Genomic DNA, 21,233 nt, shown 5'->3' on the forward strand with positions numbered 1-21,233 from the left:
CCTCCTGAGCCTGTGGGGCCCTGTGATGGCTGGCTGGCGGGAGGGTGAAAGCCTAGGGGTTGGGGCGCGGGCCAAGACCTTGAGCTGCAGATGGCAGGTTTTCCTTGTTAATCTGTAACAAGTAATCAGTAACATCCTTTCCTTTGTTATCTGTAAAAAGTGAGTGGCCCGGTTGTCCCTTTTTCTCCACAGGACTTACGCAGTCCTTGTGAATTTGTTCGTCTCATCCACAACATACGGACCCCACTGGACGGAGTCGGCGTCAAACCCAGCCCATGGGCCTCATTCAGAACAGCCCCCTTGGGTGCTGGGGGCACAGTCTACCTCCAGCCTCCCGCAGAGTGGCTCTGGTTCCCCTTTTGATGCTGCTGGAACCCACCTCTGTCAGAAGCTGACTTCCATGTGCCACAGTCTGGGAAGGTATTCCCCAATAGGGATCAACTTTTTTCAGGAGTTACGTACAGGTGGTGTTTAATAAATATTATTAGATGAGGAAGCTAGCTGTAGGCCATCACCACACTGAGCCAAGCGTGCTTGTGGTTGCCACAGAACGCCACCCGACCCATGGGTGAAAAAAGAAGAGAGAGTTCCAGGCATTAAAAAGAGGTCTGTATTTATGCAGTCACCGGAAACTTCCGAAATCGATTTAAGGGTGGGGGGAAGGGATGCGAGCAGCATGGAGCTTCTCACATAGCCATAAGGACTCCACAGTTTCAGTTAGAGGGCCCCCTTGGTGCTAACCGTGCTACCCGTGAATGTCAGCCAGGACTCGGAGCTTTTTAATTTGGGGTTTTGTTTTTTATATTGTTTTCTTGACTGAAGAATGCTCCCTGGACTGATCCTCCAAGCTCTCAGGACCACAGCAGAGACTGAAGCGAAAATAGCCCACCAGGTGGAAGATGGTGAGGACCCTTTCCAGCCCCGGAGGGAACGCTGGCCTTCTGGATGCTCCTCCCCTGATACCCCTGGCCCTGGCCCCCAAGATGGTGCAGGGAAGACATGGTGCTTCCGGGGCCATCGGCAGGGAGGACAGGCCTGCATTTTGGGAACCTGGCTGGCAGCAGGAGGATGTGAAAGCAGCCCCTCCCCCCACATCCTCTCTGTGTGTACAAGGGCCCCGCCTGGGCCAGCATATTCTCCACGAGCTGAGCCTGGCTCAGGGTGCAGGGCCGAGCCGCCACTCTTGTGATGACAGCATCTCGAACGTGTGTGGGGCCTGGTACTTTTCCAAGGGCTTTTAAATGCATTATCTTGTTGGAGGCTCATTTGAGGCAAGGACTCAAAGCAGACTGGAAAACAACTCATTTACTGACTCCTGAATGGGCAGGAAGCTGAATGCAGTGTGTGTTTTTGCTGAATCTCAAACCAAAACAACCTTTTGTTAAAGAACAGATAAATAAACAAAAATGCCGAACATCAATTCACCAGGGAACAGTCTGAACGAAGGCTCTGGGCAGAGAATCACGCAGCAAATTCATATTTGATAAACATGTTGGGGGAGGGGGCTGCTGGGGTCACAGATGTGCTCCTGAGGGGCCAGGGAGTGACAGTGAGTAGTCCTCCCTCTCATTTACACAGTAGTGGGGGGTACATGTCAGCCACCAGGGTGGCTGCCCTCTCCCAGGGCCCAGTGGCCTCCTCATTCTCTTGAGAGCCAGGTGACGATCAACTATTTCCCTAAGCATGTGCCCGAGGCAGCTGGCCTGACATGACCACCTTGGGGGACCCTGTGTCTTCCCAGGCCTACAGACCTCCCCAAGGACCTGACACAGGCTCTCCCCTGGGTGTCACCACCTCTGCTGCCACAGACCTAACCTGTGGGGATGGAGTTCTTGTTTCAGTGCTGGAGACCGGAGTTGTGGTCACTCTCCCAGGGTACTGCTGACTGCCCCCCTCTTTCACACAGTCCACACCCATAGGCTGCAGGACTGAGACAGCTGGCCTTCTTCCACAAATGTCACAGTCCCACTCTAGCAGCTGAGGCCTGCTGATGCACCTGCCACCAGCCCCATGGCCAAGTGGTGGGTGGTTCAGTAGTGATGGCCAGGCTGTGACCAGCGCCCAGGCTGCAGCCAGGACCTGAAGCCTGGTGGTCTACAATGACAAAGTCAGCCCCCAGAGCCTGGGCTTTCTGGTGGGATACAGGTAGGGCTCTCCCAGCCCTGGGCTCTTCTGAATCTTCAGGCATCTTCTCACCCGTTCCCCAGAACTGCCCTGGGAGGGGAGCGCAGGCTCCGGAAACAGGTGGTTTACTCTATTCTGCAAGCCCCTAGCACCAGCTGGCATCTAGGCTCCATTCTCTAACTCGAAGGCAAGTGGGCTCTCCCGTTCTCTCTCCCCAAGCCCTGGAGAAGCCCATGTGCTCCAGCAGAAAACCGAGAATTCTTTCTACCCTTCGTACCCCCTTCCCCAAAGAACCATATTTCCCTCCTCTCGATCCTTGTTCCTGACTGCTGGGTACTGCGCTCTGCTGCTGGCTGCTCTCCAACCCCAGGTAGGTGCTGGGGTCCCAGACCCACCCACAGGACATTGTACAGGCCCAGATGGCCAGCGTTTGCTCCCCTCCCCCACCTAGCTGAGTGCAGGGCTTCGGCCTCCTCACAGGACAGGGGTGCTACCACCCACCTGCTTCCCATTACATGGGGCTCTATGTGGCGGTGGTGACAGTTGTGGCCAAGTTCCCCCAGGAGCAGTCTCTCAGCACGGTCCCCACTCTGTCAGGTACAATAAGCTTCATGATGTGGACGGCGTGCTCAGGTTCTGCACAGATATCTCCCCGTGTGGCCTGCTGAGAGCCATGATCACATGGATCCGCCTGTGCCCACCTGTGCCTACCTTCCCTCCACTGGCGGCCATCCCCGGCCCTGTTGCCGGAGCTCCAGTGAGGCCACAGGAAGCAGTCAACTCACCCTTAAGTTCTTTGGCCACGGGAGGAGCAAGGCCTTTAGCTGACAGCCCCCTCAGCTCCCTGCCTGCAGTCCCCCTGATGCTGGGCATGCAGGCCAGGCCCTGAGTCTGCAGCTGGTCCCCAGCTGGGTCCCTGGCCCTAAAGATGCCTCAGTTCTGTCCTGCTCCTTGACCCTGCATCCTGCAGCCCCCTGGCAGGGGGAGCAGATAGTGCCAGCTACCTGGAGAAGGAACTAGACCACCTCAGTGACCTTCGGGTCATCTCAGAGGGAGGCTGGAGAGAGCTGCTTATTGCAAGGCCATTAAGCAAGCTAATGACCCAAGAAGGCTCCTGGCCTTTCCGGCCACCCTGGCTGTGCCTCCCCTGAGCTCACAGAACCCGCTACCACCAACTGCCTTGTGACCACTATTATTGTTACTTAACGTGTTGGGCCGCCGTTTTCCCAGCCGGAGCCCAGGTCTCGGAGCTGCTGCTTGCCTTTTCCGACTGAGCTTGTGGCTGCGCATACAGCAGGCAGTTAATAAATATTTATTTGGGATCAAGCCCAGAGTCACCTTGATTTCCAAGGCAGGGGAAGGAACTTAGAGTCTGGGGACACTTGGACAGGGGTGAGGTAGTCAGTGGGCCAGGGAGGGCACAGCCTGGTGACATGCATCCCACAGCCGTGTTCTCACCCCTCTGTTCCCAGCAGAGGAGGTGTGGGCAGATGCCTCTGTGCCAGGTGGGGCCAGAGTGGCTGGTCTCCTCCCAGCCCAGACAGCTGTCGCAATGGAGCATGAGAAGGGACAGAGGCCTTGCCTGTGCTCTCAACCAAAGTCCGGAGGAGCTGGCTCCCAGGTTCCCTGGGGCCCCCTCACCTGGGCCCAGGCAGGAGGTCTCCCTGGATCCTGGTGAGGCCTGGCCCATCAGCCCTAGGATCGTGCCCTTCAGTGCCAAGGACTGTGTCTGACCCAGTATAACACTCGGCCTCCCAGTGTGCTGGGGGGCTGGGATAGCCTTCCCCACAGACCTGGGCTCTCAAAACCCAATGCTCGTTTGGGAGAAGGCGGCAGCAGCCCTCAGGGCGGGTTTCCCACACAGGGCAGGAGAAAGACAGAGACAAAGGTGGGATGGGGCAGCCGCATTTAATTCAACCACCAGGGGACTCAAAGGGGCCAGAGTAGAGACTTTTTCTGCTCTAAAACATGGATTCCCCAAAGCAAGTCACCTCCATCCTTTCAAAGGGGTCGGCTGCCTGGACACAGCAACAGCCCTGGCCTGAAGCACAGACCTGGGCTCTCTGTAATATGGGCGCCACGTGTGCAGCCTGGGGCTGGAAACAGGGCCACGAGTACCCGTCTTGGGCACCAAGTGGATGTGGGAGAAGTGAGGGCCGCCAGGCAGAAGGCATTGGGGCTGCCCGTGTGTCCTGGGGCCCACGGTCATGCAGAGGCCCCCGGAGGGAGTGCAGTTTGCAGAAGCTGGCAGGAGGCCTGCAAGCCACTGGAACAGAAACAGCCCCAGTGCTTCTCGCCCCTACCCCAGGGCCCCACCAACCCCTAAGCTGCCTTAGAAGACAGAAGGAGCCATTTCCATCGCCACGACAACTATAAACAGAAACAAACCAAAGCCCCTCTTATGCTATTATCTTCCAATTGCTTAAAATTAATTAGTGCAAAGTGAGGCAGAGCCCTCTGTCGCTGGGCCAGGAGGGCAGCTGGCCTCACACGAGTCTGCGCCTCTTAGAGTCCCTCTCCATGTCCCCCTCCTCAGCGTCTGCCTCACAGCCGAGTGGGGACACCAGGTTCAGCAGAGGGTCCTCGGAGGCTCGACCAAAGAGCGCCAGCAGGAGGGCCACACCGAAGCCTGTGGCTCGCTCACCCTGTGGGCAAAGGGCAGGTGGAAATCCTCTGCCAGTTGGGTCAGATGCAGACCTGCATGGCAAGTCCACCTCTCCTGGGTGGGGCTCCAGACCAGGGAAAGGATGTTCACCCCCCGCTTTTCCTGCAGACCCCCCTCAGCTGTCCTGCCACACTCAGGGCCAAGGAGTGAGAAAGGGTGAGACCCAGGACCCTGGGCCTCTTGCTGAGGATGGGCTGGCTGGGGAGGGATCGCACACAGCCACTCTGTTCCCAGGGATGAGGAGGCCAGAGGTCAGGAGGGACCCAGCTTGCGGGGAGGCTGGGCCATGAACAGTGTGACCCTCGGCACAGAACGTTTCCGATGAGCTCAGACTGCAGCTCTGGAGCCAGAGAGGGGCTCTGGACATGCCCAGGAGGGTGGGAGCTGTGCCGGTGGGGAGTGGGTGGGTGGGAAAGCAGATGGCGAGCCAGCAGAGGAAGCGTCCTGCCAGGGGCGGGAGGACACCCACGGGGCCCTGAACTCACGGCATGCACAGGCGCAGCAATGTCCAGGTGGACCCAGACCCCGGGCCAGTCGAAGCCGATGTGTGAGGCGATGAAAAGGCCCGCACAGGAGCTGGGGCTGTTGTCCCGGTCCTGGGGGGACAGAAGGACAGACAGTGACCATTCCCCTCACAGCAATGGGGGTATGGCTGTGGACCCTCCCATGCCCCCTGGACTCCCCCCACTGCTTTCCTCAACTGCCACTTCCCCTGGTGTCAGAATAAAGAGGCCTGGGGGGAGGGCCCAGTGCAGGTAGGCAGCTGAGAGGGACCCAGGACCCCAAGGACCTTGCACGTGGGCTTAGGTCTGCCTTCACCCCAGGGCAAGGAGGCATCCAGCAAAGGGACTGATGGGGAGGGCGACAGACAGGCCACGGATGGGGAGGAAACCCAGTACCAGACATGGTGGACATGTTGGCAGGGAGCCCAAGGAGTGGTGCATCCCTGCCCTGGACAGCACTGCCCCCCCAAAGCACAGAGCTGGGGCCTCGTGGGGGGGCCCATATTGCTGCTGGTTTGTGGGGTCATGCTGACTCCATGAGGGGAGGGCTCTGCCCACCCCGCTCCCCCAAGCTTGGGTGCCCCTCTGAGCCTACCGCCACGGAGTTCTTCATGTCGGCCACAGCCGAGGTGAACTCGCTGAAGTGCAGCTCTGGGCAGTAGACGAGCGGGTGCACCAGGTCCCCACATTTCCTCCCGGACTTCACGCAGGCCGCCTCCCACTCGGCGCTGTTGGTGAGCACAGCGGCGTGGTACTTGCCTGTGGCAATGCCCTGGAAGGAGGCCCCATGGGGGACCAGGGAGAGGTGGATGAAGACCCCGGGGAGTGGGGTACACATAAGGCAAGAGAGGGCAGAGAGGAAACAAAGAAGCCAAAAGAGAGGTGATGAGAGGCAAAGACAGACAGTGGGAGGAAGGTTTCCGTCCTGTCCTGGCATCCAGGCCCCGGCCCCCGGCTCTGACACAGACCAGCTCCCTGGTGCCCCACCCAGGTGACGAAGACAAAGCTACAGCAGCTGAGACTCCCACCTGTGCCCCAGTCAGCGTGGCCATGTCCAGGATGATGTCAGCCCCCAGGTCCTTGCAGGCGTAGGACACGCCGTCCGCCAGCACCAGCCTGCCCTCAGCGTCTGTGTTGTTGATTTCCACAGTCCTGGGGATGGCAGAGACCCCACTCACTCCCTGGGGCCCTTGGAGTGAGTCCCTTTGGAACTGGGGGGATCCCGCCCAGAATGCTTGTCTCTGCAATGCCCCTGGGGGTCAGAGCCACCACTGTGTCCTAGAGCCATGCAGGGCTCGGGCCAGGAGCAAAGGCCACTGGGTCAACCCCGCCCCATCACTCTCCAGCTGGGAGCTGCGGCAAGCCTGTGGCTCAGTTTCCTCATCTGTAAGGTGGGGGAACAGGCTCATGTGGGCGACATTTATATAGTTCCTGGCCCTGGATCAAAGTGGAGGAGGATGCGCCACTCAGGGTAACTCTGGGACACGCACCTCTGTGTGTGTGTGTGTGTGTGTGTGTGAGGGAGGCTGTCCCACTAGAGCAGCCTGGATCCCAAGCTCCGGAGCCTCGACCACCTTCCCACACACAGCCCTGGGAGCAAGCAGCCTGTGGTCCAGGGCTACCTGTTGTAGGGCATCCTCCGGCGGGATCTGCCCCTGGCTGGAGTGAGCAGGGTGAAAGCTGTCCCCCAGCAGGGCATGACTCAAGCTGACCAGCCTGGCCTGGGAAGGAGAGGCAGCATGCCCAAGAGGGAGCCTGGCTGACACGCAGTGACCCGATGGGCGGCCTTACTTTCCTGAGTACAGCAGGTGGATGTCATCGGGCCGAGTCGCGTTTGGCCCCACTGAGTTCTCAGCCAAGCAGAACACGGCATGCAGGTTGTCCTTGAAACCCTGGAGGGGATGCGGGCAGAGGCTCTAGTTACAGGCTGGTGGTGCTCATCTAGGGAGGCAGTGGGGCCCTGGGGGGTGGCGGGGCAGGCGGCAGGGCCAGGTGCTGTCTGCCCAGGCTGGGCCTGCGCTGCCGAGCCAGGTGACTGCCTCATCGCATGCTGGCCACACTCCTTGTTAGTCTCCAGCCAGCATGGGGACGAGAGAGCGGACGACTCATGTTCCTTCTGCAACGTCCCCCTGCCGGGCTCGCAGACAGCCTGTGGCTTGGGGCTCTGCTTGAGAGAGACCCTAGAAAGGTCCATTTCCAATGTGGCCAAGATGGGCAGAATCAAGAGCTGGCCTGGCTCCAGGCCTGGCTCCAGAGGTGCTGGCCCCTTGGCACTCTTAGAAGCCCCCACCCCATGGGGACCCAGCCCCGCTTCCTCCTGGGATTTCTGCTTCTCTCTCAGGAAACAGGCTGGACTCCTGACTGGCATGAATGAGAAACTGCCAAGACCTTTGCTTTGTGCTTTGGGTTCACCCCCAGGAGCCACGCCAGACGGGCAGGTCCTGTGGAGAGACGGGCCGTGGGCTAAGTGACAGGAAGGGCCGAGCCACTCAGACGTGTCACATCACTCCCTTTGTTGTGTGATCCTGTCTCACAGCACAGGGTCTTCCAAAGGACATCCCCCAACCTCACCCCCACCCTAAGACATCATGGCTTCAGGGCAGGGAGGGGCTGCTCCACAATGTGTGCTTCCTCCCATTTTTAGAGCTTTTGGTTTCTGATGGGTGCAGATCCCCGGGAAGGACAGGGGAGGCTGCAGGGGAGGAGACACATCCTGGGAGCCCTCCCCGCAAGACTGCAGAGGTGGGACCCCACTAACCTGCTTGATGGCGGCTCTGAAGGCCCCCAGGATGGCTGCGGCACCCCCACAGTCCCTCTTCATCCCTGGCATGGTGGTCTGGGGATGGAGCAAAGTGGGGAGAGAGGGGTGAGTGGCTGCTGAGTAATTGGCAACAGTGCCCCACACACCCTGCCCCACCCTGCCCTGGGGGCCCCCGCACCCCAGAGGGGTTGCCCAGACCCACAGGACCTAGAGGAGAGATGCCAGGAAACACCTTAGATGCAATGGCAAGCAGTGGCTGGAGACCGGAGAACCCTTTCTGAGCACAGCTTTGGGGGTTATCCAACAGAACTGCACCAGGTCGGGGGACGGGAGGAGGAGGTAGGGGAGGAGGGTACCTCCAGAGCTGCCATATTCACAGTAGCCAGGCTGCTACTCAGACGGACACAGACACAGCCACCTTGGCCCAGAGGCTGGGGTATGGCCCGTCACCAGGCTGCCCCGTGAGTTGGCCCCACCTCCCCGCCTGGCATGTAAAGGCACTACCGTTTGGTCTCGCTGACACTTTTGTTCTCGGCTCTCTTTGCTCCTCCACATCGTCACCCTCTTGAATGATCCGCCCGGGTTAATGTGAACTCTGCAGATGTCACTATCACATCGGCAACCCCATCCCCACTGGCGAGGACACCTGCCGTCCCACCATCCTGCCCACCATCCACTGGCGTCTCCTGGGTAGAGTGGTTTCATGAGAGGCCACTAAAAACAGAGGCGCCCGCCTGCCACCGAGGTAAATGTGATTTTCTGTAAACTAGCGGAGAATGGTTACATATTTTTACATTTTATAGGCTCCCCACGCTAATTGACAAGTTCACATTTTAAATTAACAGCAGGTCATCACATGTAAGGATTCGGGTTTGAAATGTTCCAAGTGATGTTCTGAACCTTTATCGGATTATGTGAGCCTGGAGTTTTAATGGAAACTATTTTTAGATATAAACTGAGCTGCTTTTACAATTAAATCAAGTGAAAATGACCCAGCTAGCACTCTTGAAAATAAACTATCTCTTTTGACCTAAACTGCGAGAAAGCACAGGATTGTTTAAATGGAAAAGCAAGGCCTCGGGCCTGCGATCAAACTACTTGCAGAAAGGCCCGCAGGAAACAGCTCGAGGTGGTTGCCGGAATCACGTCCCTGTCACTGCCACCACCTCCCAACTACAGGCAGACAGATGCCCCAATGGTAGGTCTACTTGTGTATGCTTTGCAGCGCCCCTGTACCATTCCTACTTTGCTAAAAGGAACGATTCCCACAGTGACACTAAGGTGGCATCTGCCCTTTGCACTGGGCTGACGCTCACACCTATGGGCCACAAGCGACAAGGGGACAGCAGGCACAGCACAGAGCGTGGCGTAGTGCCAAGGTGGACTGCCGGTGCTTGGCCTTGTTTCCAAAGCATGGCCAGTTTCCCTTGCCTTTTGTTGCTGAAGCAGTAAAGTTACTAACTTGTAACAGATCTCAACCCTGGAGTACAGCCGCTTTCAATATTCCCTGTGACTGAATGGAGTGATGGAGGGCTGGTTAGGGTGGAGGCAGGAGGACCAGCCCTGAGTTCCGACCTCCTCCAGCCTGTTCTCTCCAGCACGCTTCTTACTTGAAAGAACGGCTCGGCTAAGATGGTTATCTGGCAGCTAGTTTCTCAAAAATGAACAAAGCGGGCCTCTCCCTTCCAGGAAAAGTGCCATTGTTATTTGTTGCCAATGGTAAAATTTGAGCTTTTAAGCAAAAAAAAAAAAAAAAAAAAAAATCAGAATTTTCAGAAAACTTCTATCTGCCTCCAGCTTCTGAATACTCAATGCCTTTTTAAAATGAGATGGGGGTGATATTAACAAATGTGATTTAAAAAAATACATTGTGGATGAAATGTGTCAAACTTGAGGAGTTCTGCATAACTCTGCTAACCATGTCTTCCAAACAAGCCATGCGTGCACAGTATGACAGCGTCACGCATTCACAGTTCACGCTAGACCAGCCGATTTTAACGTAGCAGCATAACCTTTACTGATATTGTTTCAGGTTCCACGGTAGAACTAACCTTTCAGGAGCTACCACTGGTCAAGTTTTGGTGTAATAGCAAAGGAGAATGTTCTCAGTTCTGCAACATGTACTAAAAATACCTCTCCTTTTCCACGTACAAAACGAGCAAGGCCAGATGTTCCTTTTCCATTTCAACGGGAACAACCTACCACGGTACACCAAATGCAGAAGCCGCTACGCGCGCACAGCTGTCTTCTACTAAGGCGGGCACAGAAGAGATTTGGAAAAATGTAAAATGATGCCACTCTTCTCGCTAATTTTTTTCACTTTGGAAAATGTCGTTATTTTCATATTTATGTTAACATGCAGGTCAACAATGGGTTTGTGTTATTTTTAAATGAATAAATATGTCATTGAAATTTCCCTGTTTTAACTTCTAGTAGGGGAAATATCAACACACATCACCCTTATATACAAAACCTCTTTGCATCTCTGTTTGAAGAGCAACAGGGGTCCTGAGATTAACGTAATCAACACCTGCTAGTTCTTGCTGACCCTGGTTTGTCTTTGAAACCTTTGGAAATGGAACTGTGACTGTTCCTCCTAAGTTGGGAGCTGGTGCCACCAGCAAAATGACTAATTTCCAGAGAGCCCCGCTTCTCACTCCGGCCCTCCAACAAGCCAACATCCAAAACTAGCATCTGACCCCCAGGGAAACAAGCCCACGATTCTACCAGCCAGCTCTCAGCTGCCTCCAGGGCAAGGGTGGGAGGCAGGGGGTGTCTAGCCCCAGGGAAGCTAGAGGGGACTCACTGTCTGGGGAGAATTGAGAAGCAGTAATAAACAGACTAAAAGTCAGTCTGCCTGTTGTCATCAGTGGTAAATTACTCCAAAAAAACCTGTTGTTGTTGAAGTGAGTCCTAATCATATAAATAAAAGCTTCAAATTGCCCATTTTAATTACTAATCCTTTTAGAAACATTATTCTAATGGATGGTAATAACTGCCAGTTTCATAGCTGGCCCACATGCACAGCCCACGCGACGTGCCTCCAGGTGGAGGGCGACCCCTGAGGTTCGGCAAGGTGTCCGCCAGCTCCGGTGGACCGGTGCGTCAGGGGCCATGAGTCACACACTCCTGACTTCAAACAGTGGACTCCAAGGGCACCGAGAACTCCGGCCTCCTTGCTTCTCTCAGTCTATGGCAGCACGTGGGGTTGTGTCTGAAACGTTTTCACTCCACAGACCTTTGAAGGTCCCTGGAATCGATCTCAAAGAACTGAACACACGGACAGTGTCACAGTTTCTGGGGTTTGGAAATGGAATTTTTAGCAGTCCCTACCAAGCGGTCCTTAGGCTGGAGACTTCTCCTGAGTAGTTGTGCTTTGGGTGCGTCAGGTCCTAGAAACTCCTCAAAATGAAAAGTAATGGAATCAGCCACGAGTAAAGACAGATGGATACCCCTGGGACCTCTCTCTCTATCTGGTGCATATGAGGGTGTGAGGATCAATTTGGATAAAGTCTTAGACAAGTCTCCAAGGGGTGAGGCCGGAGAGCAGACACTATCAGCCTAATATCCACGACCACAACCAATATGGAGGCAAGAGTTTTTTCCATTAAAAAATTACATTAATACTATTTAAATGTGTTAATCCATGACTGTTTTCTTCATTTGTACTGTAATATTGACTTTAAGCTCTTTACTGGCATGAAAATATATGTGGAATTCAGTAAAAGAGAATTCACTGTCAGTTAATTCAATATCAGTGGGGTTTTTTTTAACCTTTATTATTATTAGTTTCATTTCCTGACTAGTCCTGAAAATGATTTTGTTGGTTGGAGAGGGAGGAAGAACGTTTAAAAACAGTAACAACAACAAAAACAGATCGCCTACCGCAGCACAACGCCTACCCTAAACGGCAACTGACACTGGGGTTCGAAGTCTGAGAGGTGACGGGGCGCGGGCTGCGTCCCTGGGGTAGCCACCGCTGAGCTCCAGCGGAATGCTGCCAGGCGGGGATGCAGGACCGTCACTGCCAGATTTTCTGAGCTTACAAAAGATCACAAATCCAGTCTTTTGGGAGAATTCTTCCTGTTTTTAAAAGTTGGTAACTAACTCAAATTTTGAAACACCATTTGGGCCCCGGCCGGGTAGGTCAGTTGGTTAGAGCGTCGTCTCCATACACCGAGATTGCAGGCCCGACCTCTGGCCAGGGCACGTACAAGAACGACCAGTGAATGCATCTGTGAGTGGAACACGATGGATATCTTTCCCTCTCTCTCTCTCCCTTCCTCTCTCTCTCTCTCTCTCTTAAATCAATAAATTTAAAAAACACGCCGTCTGGGCCAACAGGACACAGCTGTGAGCCACGTGGGCGGCCAGCGTTCAGTGCCTGTGCTCTCCGTGTGAGCTCAGCCCGTCCTCTCCCTTCTAAAGCTTTCCCTCGGGGATGGTCGATTCTCTTCCTTTTGGATTTCCTAGGGCATCCATTTCACATGTCTGCTCCTTCCGAGGCTCCGCCAGTCTTTGTCCCTTAGAGCCTAGCCCCGCCCTGTCACACAGGTTGTGTGGGGAGAGCAGACGAAGGCGCCTGGCTCCCCCTGTTCCTGGGGCCAATGAGACTCCTGTGCCCAGGAGGCCCCAAATGCACTGGGTGCAGAGAAGGGTGGGCCACTGAGCGGCCCACAGGCTCGGGCACAGGCTGGCACTCCTTAAGTACCTGTCCTCCCGAGATCATGACCTTCAAAGGCCACCCACAGGAGCGACAGCTGAGACTTTAGCGTCACAACCATGCTCCCTGGCAGCTGGCCTCCGGGTCCAAATCCCCCTGGCTGTACCAGGAGGCTGCTTTCTGAACACTCTGCCCCTGAGACCTGGGGGCCATGGGGACAGAGGGTGTCACCCCAGGCCCCTCTCGTCTTCCCATAGGGGCCCCTGGTTCCTTGAAGGTTGCCTCCTAGGGTTCTGCTTTCCCACCCTTGAATCATTTCTGCAGCTTTCTTCTGGCTCCTCTCCAGATTTTTTTTTGTTTCCAGACCCCAGTTTGCAGGGTGAGCCCGTAGTCACATCCCCCTCAGAAGGGGAGCGGGGCCCACTGACTCTCATCCTAAACGCAGCTCCCCAGAGGCACACCCAATTCCAAGTTCCCAGACATCTGGCCACCTTCCTCCAGCACCTGAGAGCCAGGAGCCCGCCTAGATCCCCCGCACCCTGGGACCCCCGGAGCGCTGGCCCCAGCACCTCACCTTCCCTTTGATGCTGAGACCCCCGGTGTCATAGACGATCCCTTTGCCCACCCACGCAATGGTCTGGGTGGCTCCGTCCGGGGTGTGGCTAAGGACAGCCAGAGCTGGAGGGTGGAGGGCGGCTTTGCCAACACCATAGATTCCTACGGGAAGCACAGGGAGGGGTCGTTCAGGCTCAGGTTGAACTGAGCAGAGGACTCCCCACAGCCCCCCAGAAACAGCAGCTCTCCCACCGGAAGTGTCCCCTGGTCCTGGGATCTTTCTCCTGGTGAGCTGTGTGTCCCAGCCAGTTCCCTGCCCTCTTTCCTGCCCCCTGGCCAGCGGGGGATGAGGAATGCAAATCAGTTCCAAAGCTCTGGATTCTAGGCAAAGCGTTGTGAGGCAAGAAAACCCGCTGAGAAAAAAATACTGTATGGTTCCCAGGAAGAAATGAACAGGATTGCAGAAGGAAATGATTTTTGGACAATAGTCCATGGTTGCTCCAGCCCAAGCTCGTCCTCCCTTCCACGAACCCTCTGCGCTCTCAGAACATGGCACCGCCCTTTCCAAGCTCACTCCTACCACACTGCCTCGCCGTGCAGTGCGCGTCCCATCTTTGCAAGAAAGTCGTGGCCTGCTGTGTGCAGAGCCCATGCCTCAGGTCCCCCAGCAACAAAACTGAACAATCACAGCAGCCAGGACAAGAGCCAATAATGGCTGCCTGACAAACTCCTATTCATCCTGCAAGACCCACTGCAAAGGATGCCTAGTCTGGGAAGCTTTCCCCGACAGGCATGGCCCCTCCCTCCACTTGCAGTTGGTTTGCCCAGGGCAGGCACTGCTGAGATGGCCTCCGGTGGTCCCCACCCCAAAGCACTCCTGATCTCTCCTACCCAGTAGAGGCGGGACCTCCTGTCTCACTTCTGCGCACGGCAGAAATGAGGAGATACCACCTCAAAGACGAGGTTAAAGACCTTGCCTGAATCTAGCTTGCTCACTCTTTCTCTGTTCTCTGACTCCGAGCCCTTGCCCTGAGGGGAGCAGCTGCCACACTGTGAGCCGCTCCAGGAGAGGCCCATGTGACAAGGAACAGTGTGCCAGCCCCTGAGGCTTGCTGGCAGAGCTGTGAGTGGGACTGGCTGGGGCACACCCTTGGCCCCAGTCAAGCTTTCAAATGAGGGCAGCTTAGGGGAAGACCTCGGGCCCAAGTCTCCATCCACAGACCTGTGGGATCATGAATGCGTGTCCCTTTCAGCTGCTACCTTGTGGGGTCATTTGTTCTGCAGCCACAGAGGACAAATACAGTGACCTGACCCCAGTCGGTCTGAAAGCACCAAGTCCTGGGCTCACTGCACTTCCGGTGCCCGGGGCGTGGGGGGACGGGCCTGGTCGGCAGGGGAGGCTCTCTGCAGAAGAGGCTTTGAGCCAAGGTGTGCAGCGCATAGCAGCCCTGCCCTGAAAGTATCTTCAAGGCACGTGTTCCAGATGGAGGGAGCCAGAGTACAAGGTCCTGGTGTGGACATGACTGTGTGTATTCGAGGAACAGAAAGGCCCTGCTGAGTTGGCCTCGGGACAGGGACAGCAACACGTGAGGAGGCTGGAGAGGGAGCAGAGGGGAGGACTTGGATCCTACGGCTTCCAGAGTCTGAATCAGAATCTGAATCACTGCCTCCTTTCTCCCCGAGAGATGGTCTGCTTCCCAGGGCCTGGTCTCAGGGCTGGACATAGGCCAGTTCCTTTTGGGATGAAGCAGTAACGACACCCCAGGTGGCCCCCTGCCACTCTGCCAGCCAGGGTGCCCGGGGCCACTCCCTGAGGCCAAGACCTGCGAGGGCCAGCCCTCACCCACCTCCAAATCCTCTTGTCTTCAGCTCCTCGTCTCGGATGATGGTTGGGGTGATCCCCAGTTCTTTTCCAACTTTCTTAATCTCCTGGATGGGTTTGTGGAAAAAACAACAACGCAAAGACACGTGAAGACGGTTTAACGCAAGGCAAGGCCAAAGCTCTGGGCCAGGGAGGAGCGGATGGCTCTGTGGTGGGGAGAAACCAGGCTGGGAAGCCAGCGGCTCTGACTCTCTTGCTCGGAGTATGATTAAACCCAGGAGAAAAGGCTCACCCTCCAAACTCTGCAATTTCCTGCAGCTCATGGCTTGAGTCCCACAAAGAGGCCTTCGAAGGAGGCTCTGTCCCCCCCTCCGCCCTCAGTGGAGGATGCTGGCCTCTCGGAGCTGGGTGGAGAGCAGAACTTCGTCCGCAGCAGCGCCAGGCTTCCCCAGGCCAAGCACAGACTGTGAACACTGTCCCCCTCTGGCCCCCAGCTTTCCTCTGATCTTCCCTGGGGTCTACCAACACCCATTCCATCCCGGTCCCACCCCCTGGGCGACGCACCTCGAGGAATGTGTCTGTGTTCATCTCATTGCAGGGCGTGTCCACGAGGCGGGCTGCCAGCCGTACGCTGTCCGTGGCGTTTGTTAAGCACTAGGAAAAAACCATAGGCTGTCACGAGGACCCTGGGGCCAGGTGGAAGAGGGCTGTCCCTTTTTGTCCATTCCCCTGGGGACTGCAAGGCGTCAGAGGCACATGTCACCTGGGGGAGGTTGCGGGGCTGCTGACAGGACAGCAAGGGGCAGATGGAGGAGGAAGCAAGAGTTAGGCAGCCCCAGTTCCTGCCGCCCACCCAGCAACCTGACCTGGCTAAGTAGGCCCACAAGCCTCCTAGCCTGCTGCTCTCCTCCTCCAAGCAGGCCCTTGTGCTTGGCCCCAGCGAGCCCTGGGCACTGCCCACCCCCTCTCCCAGGTGGCGGGGAGGCTCTGCCCTCCATCACAAACACGTCTGAGTGCCCCAGACCCGTATAGTGAAGCCCCGTCCTCACAGTGGTGGGGTCAGGAGGCCTTTGGGAGGTCAGAAGGGTGGGGCCCTGTGATGGGATTAGTGCCCACACAAGAAGAAGAGACCAGAGCTCTCTCCCTCTCTGCCCCATAAAGACACAGTGAGGAGGCGGCAGCCATCTGAAAGCTAGGAAGGGAGCCCTCTCCAGAGCCCACCTTGACCTTGGACTTCCAGCCTCAGAATTGCCAGGAGTAAATGTCTGCTGGTCAAGCCACCACGTCTATGGGATTTTCTTATGGCGGCCTGAGCTGACCAACACACTCTCCCTTCTCTTCTCAGGGGGGCCCCAGCCATTCCACGGGACACTTCTCATAAGCCTCATCCTCCAGAAGCTTCTCTGGATGCTCCCGAAGAAGTAAAAGCACTCTATGGCCTCAGCTTCTGGCCCGCTGGCCTTCAGGGGCATTTTTCTGGCCTGAGCCCCTGTGAGTGTGTGGCAGACCTCCGCCCACCTGTTTTCCTGGTCATCTCATGGCCATGCTGCTCTGGGCACAGGAGCCAGGAAAGAAACAGGCAGACCTGCCTTGCGTCGCCCACCCTCCACCCAGCACCCAGCACCCAGAAGGAAGCAGGAGCCGGACAGCCGCCACCTCAGGCTCTTCAGACAGGGGCGCATGCACACCTGCAGACCCGTCCCAGAAACCGGCTGCCCCTGGGCCTTTCTGCCCGGAAGTTCCACCTCACTTTTGCTTCCGCCCTGACCTGGAAGTCTCCTGACTCCTCATCTGTCTCTGCCCCCCTCGATCCGCACCCCTTCCCATAAGCTTCAGACAGGTAGAGTATTCAAAGGGAAAAGCCGTGCAGGTTTAGCAGAGGTGCAGACAGCATTGAGTCTGCCAGTGCATTTTCAGGGCCCACGGGGTCAGGGAGTGCAAGGCTCTAGGTCAATACCCCCAGCCCTGCCGCCTCTCAGGCCCTGTCCAAGGGCTGCTATGAGAGCTCAGCCTGTCCCGAGGCAAATAAACCCCAAAACTTCAAAAGCACAGATGCAGGACTCAACAACTCAGATATGAGATGTGGCAGTGAGGTCCCACTACCTGCCAGCAGACTGTCCCCCATGAGGGCAAGGGTCCCCACTTGCAGGTGTCCCAGAGATCCATTGCTCATCTCTGAAGCAGCCTGTGGCCGCTGCCTGGCAAGTGAGTCAATGCCCTGAGATTTGTTGAGAAGAAGGCCTGGTGCCTGCCACCCACACCTCCGGTGAGCAGGCTCCCCCACACAGCTGGTGCAGGGTAGAGGGCAGCGAGCACGTGAGGGGAGCTGGTGGAGGCTCCCAGGGCCCCACTACACCACTGCAGAGCCATGTGGCTTTGAGGAAGAGCCTGCACCTCATCATGCCTCAGCTTCCTCACCACAAAAAGAGGATCATTCATTCATTCATTCATTCATTCCACTCATGCTTATGGAAGCACCTACTGTGTGCCAGGCTCCATGATAGACTCAGAATCTGAAGGTGACCAAGGGTGCAAGGCCAGTCGAGACCAAAACACATCACTCCACTCAATGCTACAGAGGAGGAGGGCGGGAGAAGCAGACCTAGGGGGGACCAGGGGCTGGATGCGTGCTGAAGAGGTCCATGCAGGGAGCAAAAGGCCACTCAGGGATCTGCACCTCCTGAGCTCACAATTCGGGGCAGATGGCGGCAACAGTGCAAACCTCTGCCCCTTGCAGGTGTGGCCCCATTAAGACACTGCACGTCTCTGGGCCACAGTCTACTCAGCGCCAGATGGGAATAACAACAGGACCCCTCAGAGGGCTGGCGTGATTCGGTGACCTGACCCCTGAAGGTGCATGCATGTGCTAGAGCAGGGCCTGACCTTGGACAGGTGCTGGGAGACCCTGGCTATCACGTGTCCAGCTTTGCTTTCCTGAGGCGGCAGGGAGAGGGAGCTGGGGGAGGGACGGGTTAAGGGACTACTTCACAACTTCAGGGTCTAGAGCAGTGGGAGTGGGTGGGGGCACCCTGAGCAGCAGCATCGGACCACATGCTGTGAAAGTCATGCAGGTCCCTGCCCTCCAGGGGCTCCAGAGGTGGCAGTGACAGAGGGTGATGTGGGAGAAAGGACAACCTGAGTCTGGCTGCTGGAGGGGGCACGGAGGTGGGGAGGGGAGAGCAAAGAGTGCTAGGATCTGGGAGGGTCACAGCAAAGGGGAGGGCGCCTTGTGTGACATTCAGCCACACAAGGATGTCAGAGCTGGAAGTCACTTCCAGCCTCGCCTGGCCCCAAAAGGATTCTTCTAAGGATCCAGTGAAATAGTGTAAGTGTAAGCCCACCGTGAGGCGGGATGTGACATACATATGCACAGGATTATTAACACGGAAACAGGAAAGCGCCCGGTGCTGCTCAGGTGCTCAACAATCACTGGCTGGACAGAACCGCGTCCTGAAAACGAAGCCCAGCCTGGGGGCCAGGGCCCCACAGAGGTGGGGGAAGGCCTGTGGGCCCTTCTCAGGAATGACAGCAGTCTTCCCAGCACTCCCCCAGGAGGGGGAACGCAGCCCCAGACACCCGTCCCCACGGCCCAGGCACACTGTCTGAACGTCCAGACACCCACTTGCAAAGTGGACACTTCCACCGGCCCGTTGTCTTGTCCCACCAGGAAAAGCTCCACGGTGACTGTCTTCTCCGTGCGCCGTGACGCACCTGAGCGGTGGGTGAACAGTGGGAAGGCTCGGGCCAAGGCGCAGGCAGAGGCGAAGACGTCAGACCGCTCACAGGCCATCTGCAGCACAGAGAGAGCTGGGATGAAGGCAGGAGCAGGGACAGGATTTGGGCCCACCCAGGGAGCCGCAATCAGGCGGCACTGGGGCTCACAGCTGGGCCAGAGGCCACCGTACACACAGTCTGGACGCAGGCGCACCAACCGGGCCGCCGCTCCTTGCCTTTCCCTCAGCCACTCACGGTTTCACCCGGGAAAGAAAACCTCGGTGACCAGACGCCATCTGTGGCCTTCGAAGACAGGAAAGCAGGACATGAAGGGACAGATGGTAGACCCCTGTCTGGGTCTGGGTCTCAGATTTGTCTACAAAACTGATCTGAGGGAAATGACTTCGTGTCTCTGACCTCAGTTTCCCTGTCTGTGCGGCAGGGGTGACAAAGTCAGGGTTGTGGCAGCCTCTGAGCTACTGTGGGCCAGAGTGCTCTGCCAGACCGGGATGAGCTAGGGCTGTATGCTCCCTGCCTGTAACAGGAGCCGGCTTCTCTCAGGAGCACTCACCACGATGCACCGGTGTGTCCCCGGAGGCAGGCAGGTCCGCACAAGCCGGGTGATGAAGTGGGCGGCCGAGGGGCTGTTGTGCCGGCTCACCCGGGAGGGCAGGGCAGCCACAGTGGCATAGTTCAGGTAGAGGGGGCAGCTGTCCGTGGGGTTGGGGTTGAGCGTGCTTAGAGCAGCCTGCCAGAGCTGGACGGGAGGGGAGAGACAGAGACAGACACAAGACCTCGAACAGTCCGCATGCCAGGTGACCCCGTGGGGTGCGTGGGCGCTTGTAGTGCTAAGGGGCACTTCTGCAGCACCCCCAAAGCTCCTGCCATCCATCATGGAGATGTGTGGCATCTCCCTAGAGCTCAGTGTATGTGTCTGCTGCACTACTGCACTCTGTGGGGCTCGGCAGTGGGGGGTTAAAGGCCGGTTTAGGGCTGCTTTGCTTCGAACGCAAGAAACCCCCGCTGGGGGTACCCAGCCAGGCGCCACTATAAGTGGCGACATGTGGTCACAGCCACGGGGGTCTGGGAGGAAGCAGCTCCTTCGAGGCGGAGGAGGCCTGTGTGCACGGGCTGGCTGTGTCGAGGCTGCGGCCCAGGCCTGCCTGGAGGCCGGCCTGGCCCTGCACACCCCGGCAGCGAGCAGGCGGGCGGGAGGGCGGGCGGGGGGGCTCAGGCGCGGGCCAGGCGGGGCCTCCACGCTGCCCCGCCGCCCAACCCCGCCCGTCCCCCGCTGGCGGCGCAGGGCGGCAGCGCGGCCCGCTCACCTCTTCGGTGACGCGGGGCTGCAGCTTCCCGCGGATATGGCTCCAGGGCACGCGGTGCAGGTGGTGCAGCTGGCCGAGCAGCAGCAGCGGCCGGCTCTGCGGGTCCGCGTCCCCGGCGCTCGCTTGGAACTGCAGCCCCACGCTCGCCATCTTCCCCGGCCTGCGCGCCCCACCCGGCCCGGATGCGCCCGCTCCGCGCGGGCTCCCGCTCCGGCCCGGCCTCGGCGCCGCCCCGGCCCTGCTTGGCCGTCCGGCCCCGCCTCCCCCGCCGCTGCGGGCCACTCGCGAGACGTGCTGGGCCCGCCCGGGGCGCGAGGGGCGGAGGGCAGGCCAGGGCCGGGCTCGGGGAGCAGGCCCCAAACTCTGTGCAGGCCCCAAACTCCTGGCCCCGAGCTCCGGGCGGGCAGGCGGCGACCCATAGGCCTCTAGCCGAGCAGGCCCCAAAGCCGGGCAGGCCCCCAAGTAGGTCCTGCCCTCAAAAGGAGGAAGCACAGCTCTCCAGACAGCCCTCTGGCAGAGGGCCCTGGCCCACAGCCCCAGCAGGCAGCCAGCCGACCCCGGTGGCCTTGACCTCAGGCTGGGCCTGAGCAGACTCGGGCTCAACCTCAAGTCCACCGCAGCAGTTCCCATCAGTCTGGAGTGTATATGAGCCCTAAGCAGACCCAGCCCTAAAGTGAGGTAGGCCCGCAGGGGCCTCTGAGCACCCAGCGGTGGTCCTGGGGGACCCCACACTGGCAGGCTTACCCTTACCACACCTGCCTGGGAGTCAGGTTTGGCTTGGCATCCTGCTTTTGGGATCCATGCCAGCTCTGAGTTGTATCAGGCCCCTACTGTCTAGCATGCTGGGCAACGTCAAGTCTCTCCCTCGTCACGTAATGGGCTTCTCTGTGTTGCTCAGACCCTGCTATTTGCCAGGCACTGTCCTAGATGTGATGGGGGTGTCAGAGAGGACGGCTGCCACCAGTTTGAGTTGGCCAATTATAAATCTAGGCATTGCCTTGTGGAGTGGGGGTCCCTCCCCCAGCCTACCCCTTTGCAAGACCCATCATCTAGCAAGAGTCTGGGGAGCTGCAGTCTCCCACTTGGCTTTGGGAGAGAGGA

At 57.8% G+C, this 21,233-nt stretch overlaps 1 protein-coding gene across 1 annotated transcript; it reads right to left on the bottom strand.

The window, feature by feature from the left end:
- Nucleotides 1-4,013: 4,013 nt before the first annotated feature.
- NPEPL1 (aminopeptidase like 1) lies at nucleotides 4,014-20,586 on the bottom strand. Its single transcript, XM_053926088.2, has 12 exons — nucleotides 20,133-20,586; nucleotides 19,379-19,564; nucleotides 18,716-18,883; nucleotides 15,658-15,747; nucleotides 15,119-15,200; nucleotides 13,291-13,433; nucleotides 8,051-8,128; nucleotides 7,084-7,184; nucleotides 6,321-6,444; nucleotides 5,888-6,064; nucleotides 5,275-5,385; nucleotides 4,014-4,769 (listed from the first exon to the last, which is right to left on the bottom strand). The coding sequence occupies exons 1-12, from the start codon at nucleotides 20,280-20,282 to the stop codon at nucleotides 4,611-4,613; spliced, it is 1,569 nt and encodes a 522-aa protein (XP_053782063.1). The 5' UTR covers nucleotides 20,283-20,586; the 3' UTR covers nucleotides 4,014-4,610.
- Between the last annotated feature and the right edge of the window lie 647 nt (nucleotides 20,587-21,233).

The sequence above is a fragment of the Desmodus rotundus genome, chromosome 6 (genome assembly GCF_022682495.2).
Source record: "Desmodus rotundus isolate HL8 chromosome 6, HLdesRot8A.1, whole genome shotgun sequence".
Lineage (NCBI taxonomy): Eukaryota > Metazoa > Chordata > Mammalia > Chiroptera > Phyllostomidae > Desmodus > Desmodus rotundus.

What these genes read in the sequence shown, in the direction of transcription:
- NPEPL1 (XM_053926088.2), bottom strand. Translation starts at nt 20,282, where the DNA reads ATGGCGAGCGTGGGGCTGCAGTTCCAAGCGAGCGCCGGGGACGCGGAC. An exon ending in GTCTCAGCATCAAAGGGAAG is followed by an intron (nt 8,129 to 13,290) that starts GTGAGGTGCTGG and finishes CTCCATCCCCAG; the next exon opens with ACCACCATGCCAGGGATGAA. An exon ending in TCAGAGCCGCCATCAAGCAG is followed by an intron (nt 7,185 to 8,050) that starts GTTAGTGGGGTC and finishes CATCCCCTCCAG; the next exon opens with GGTTTCAAGGACAACCTGCA.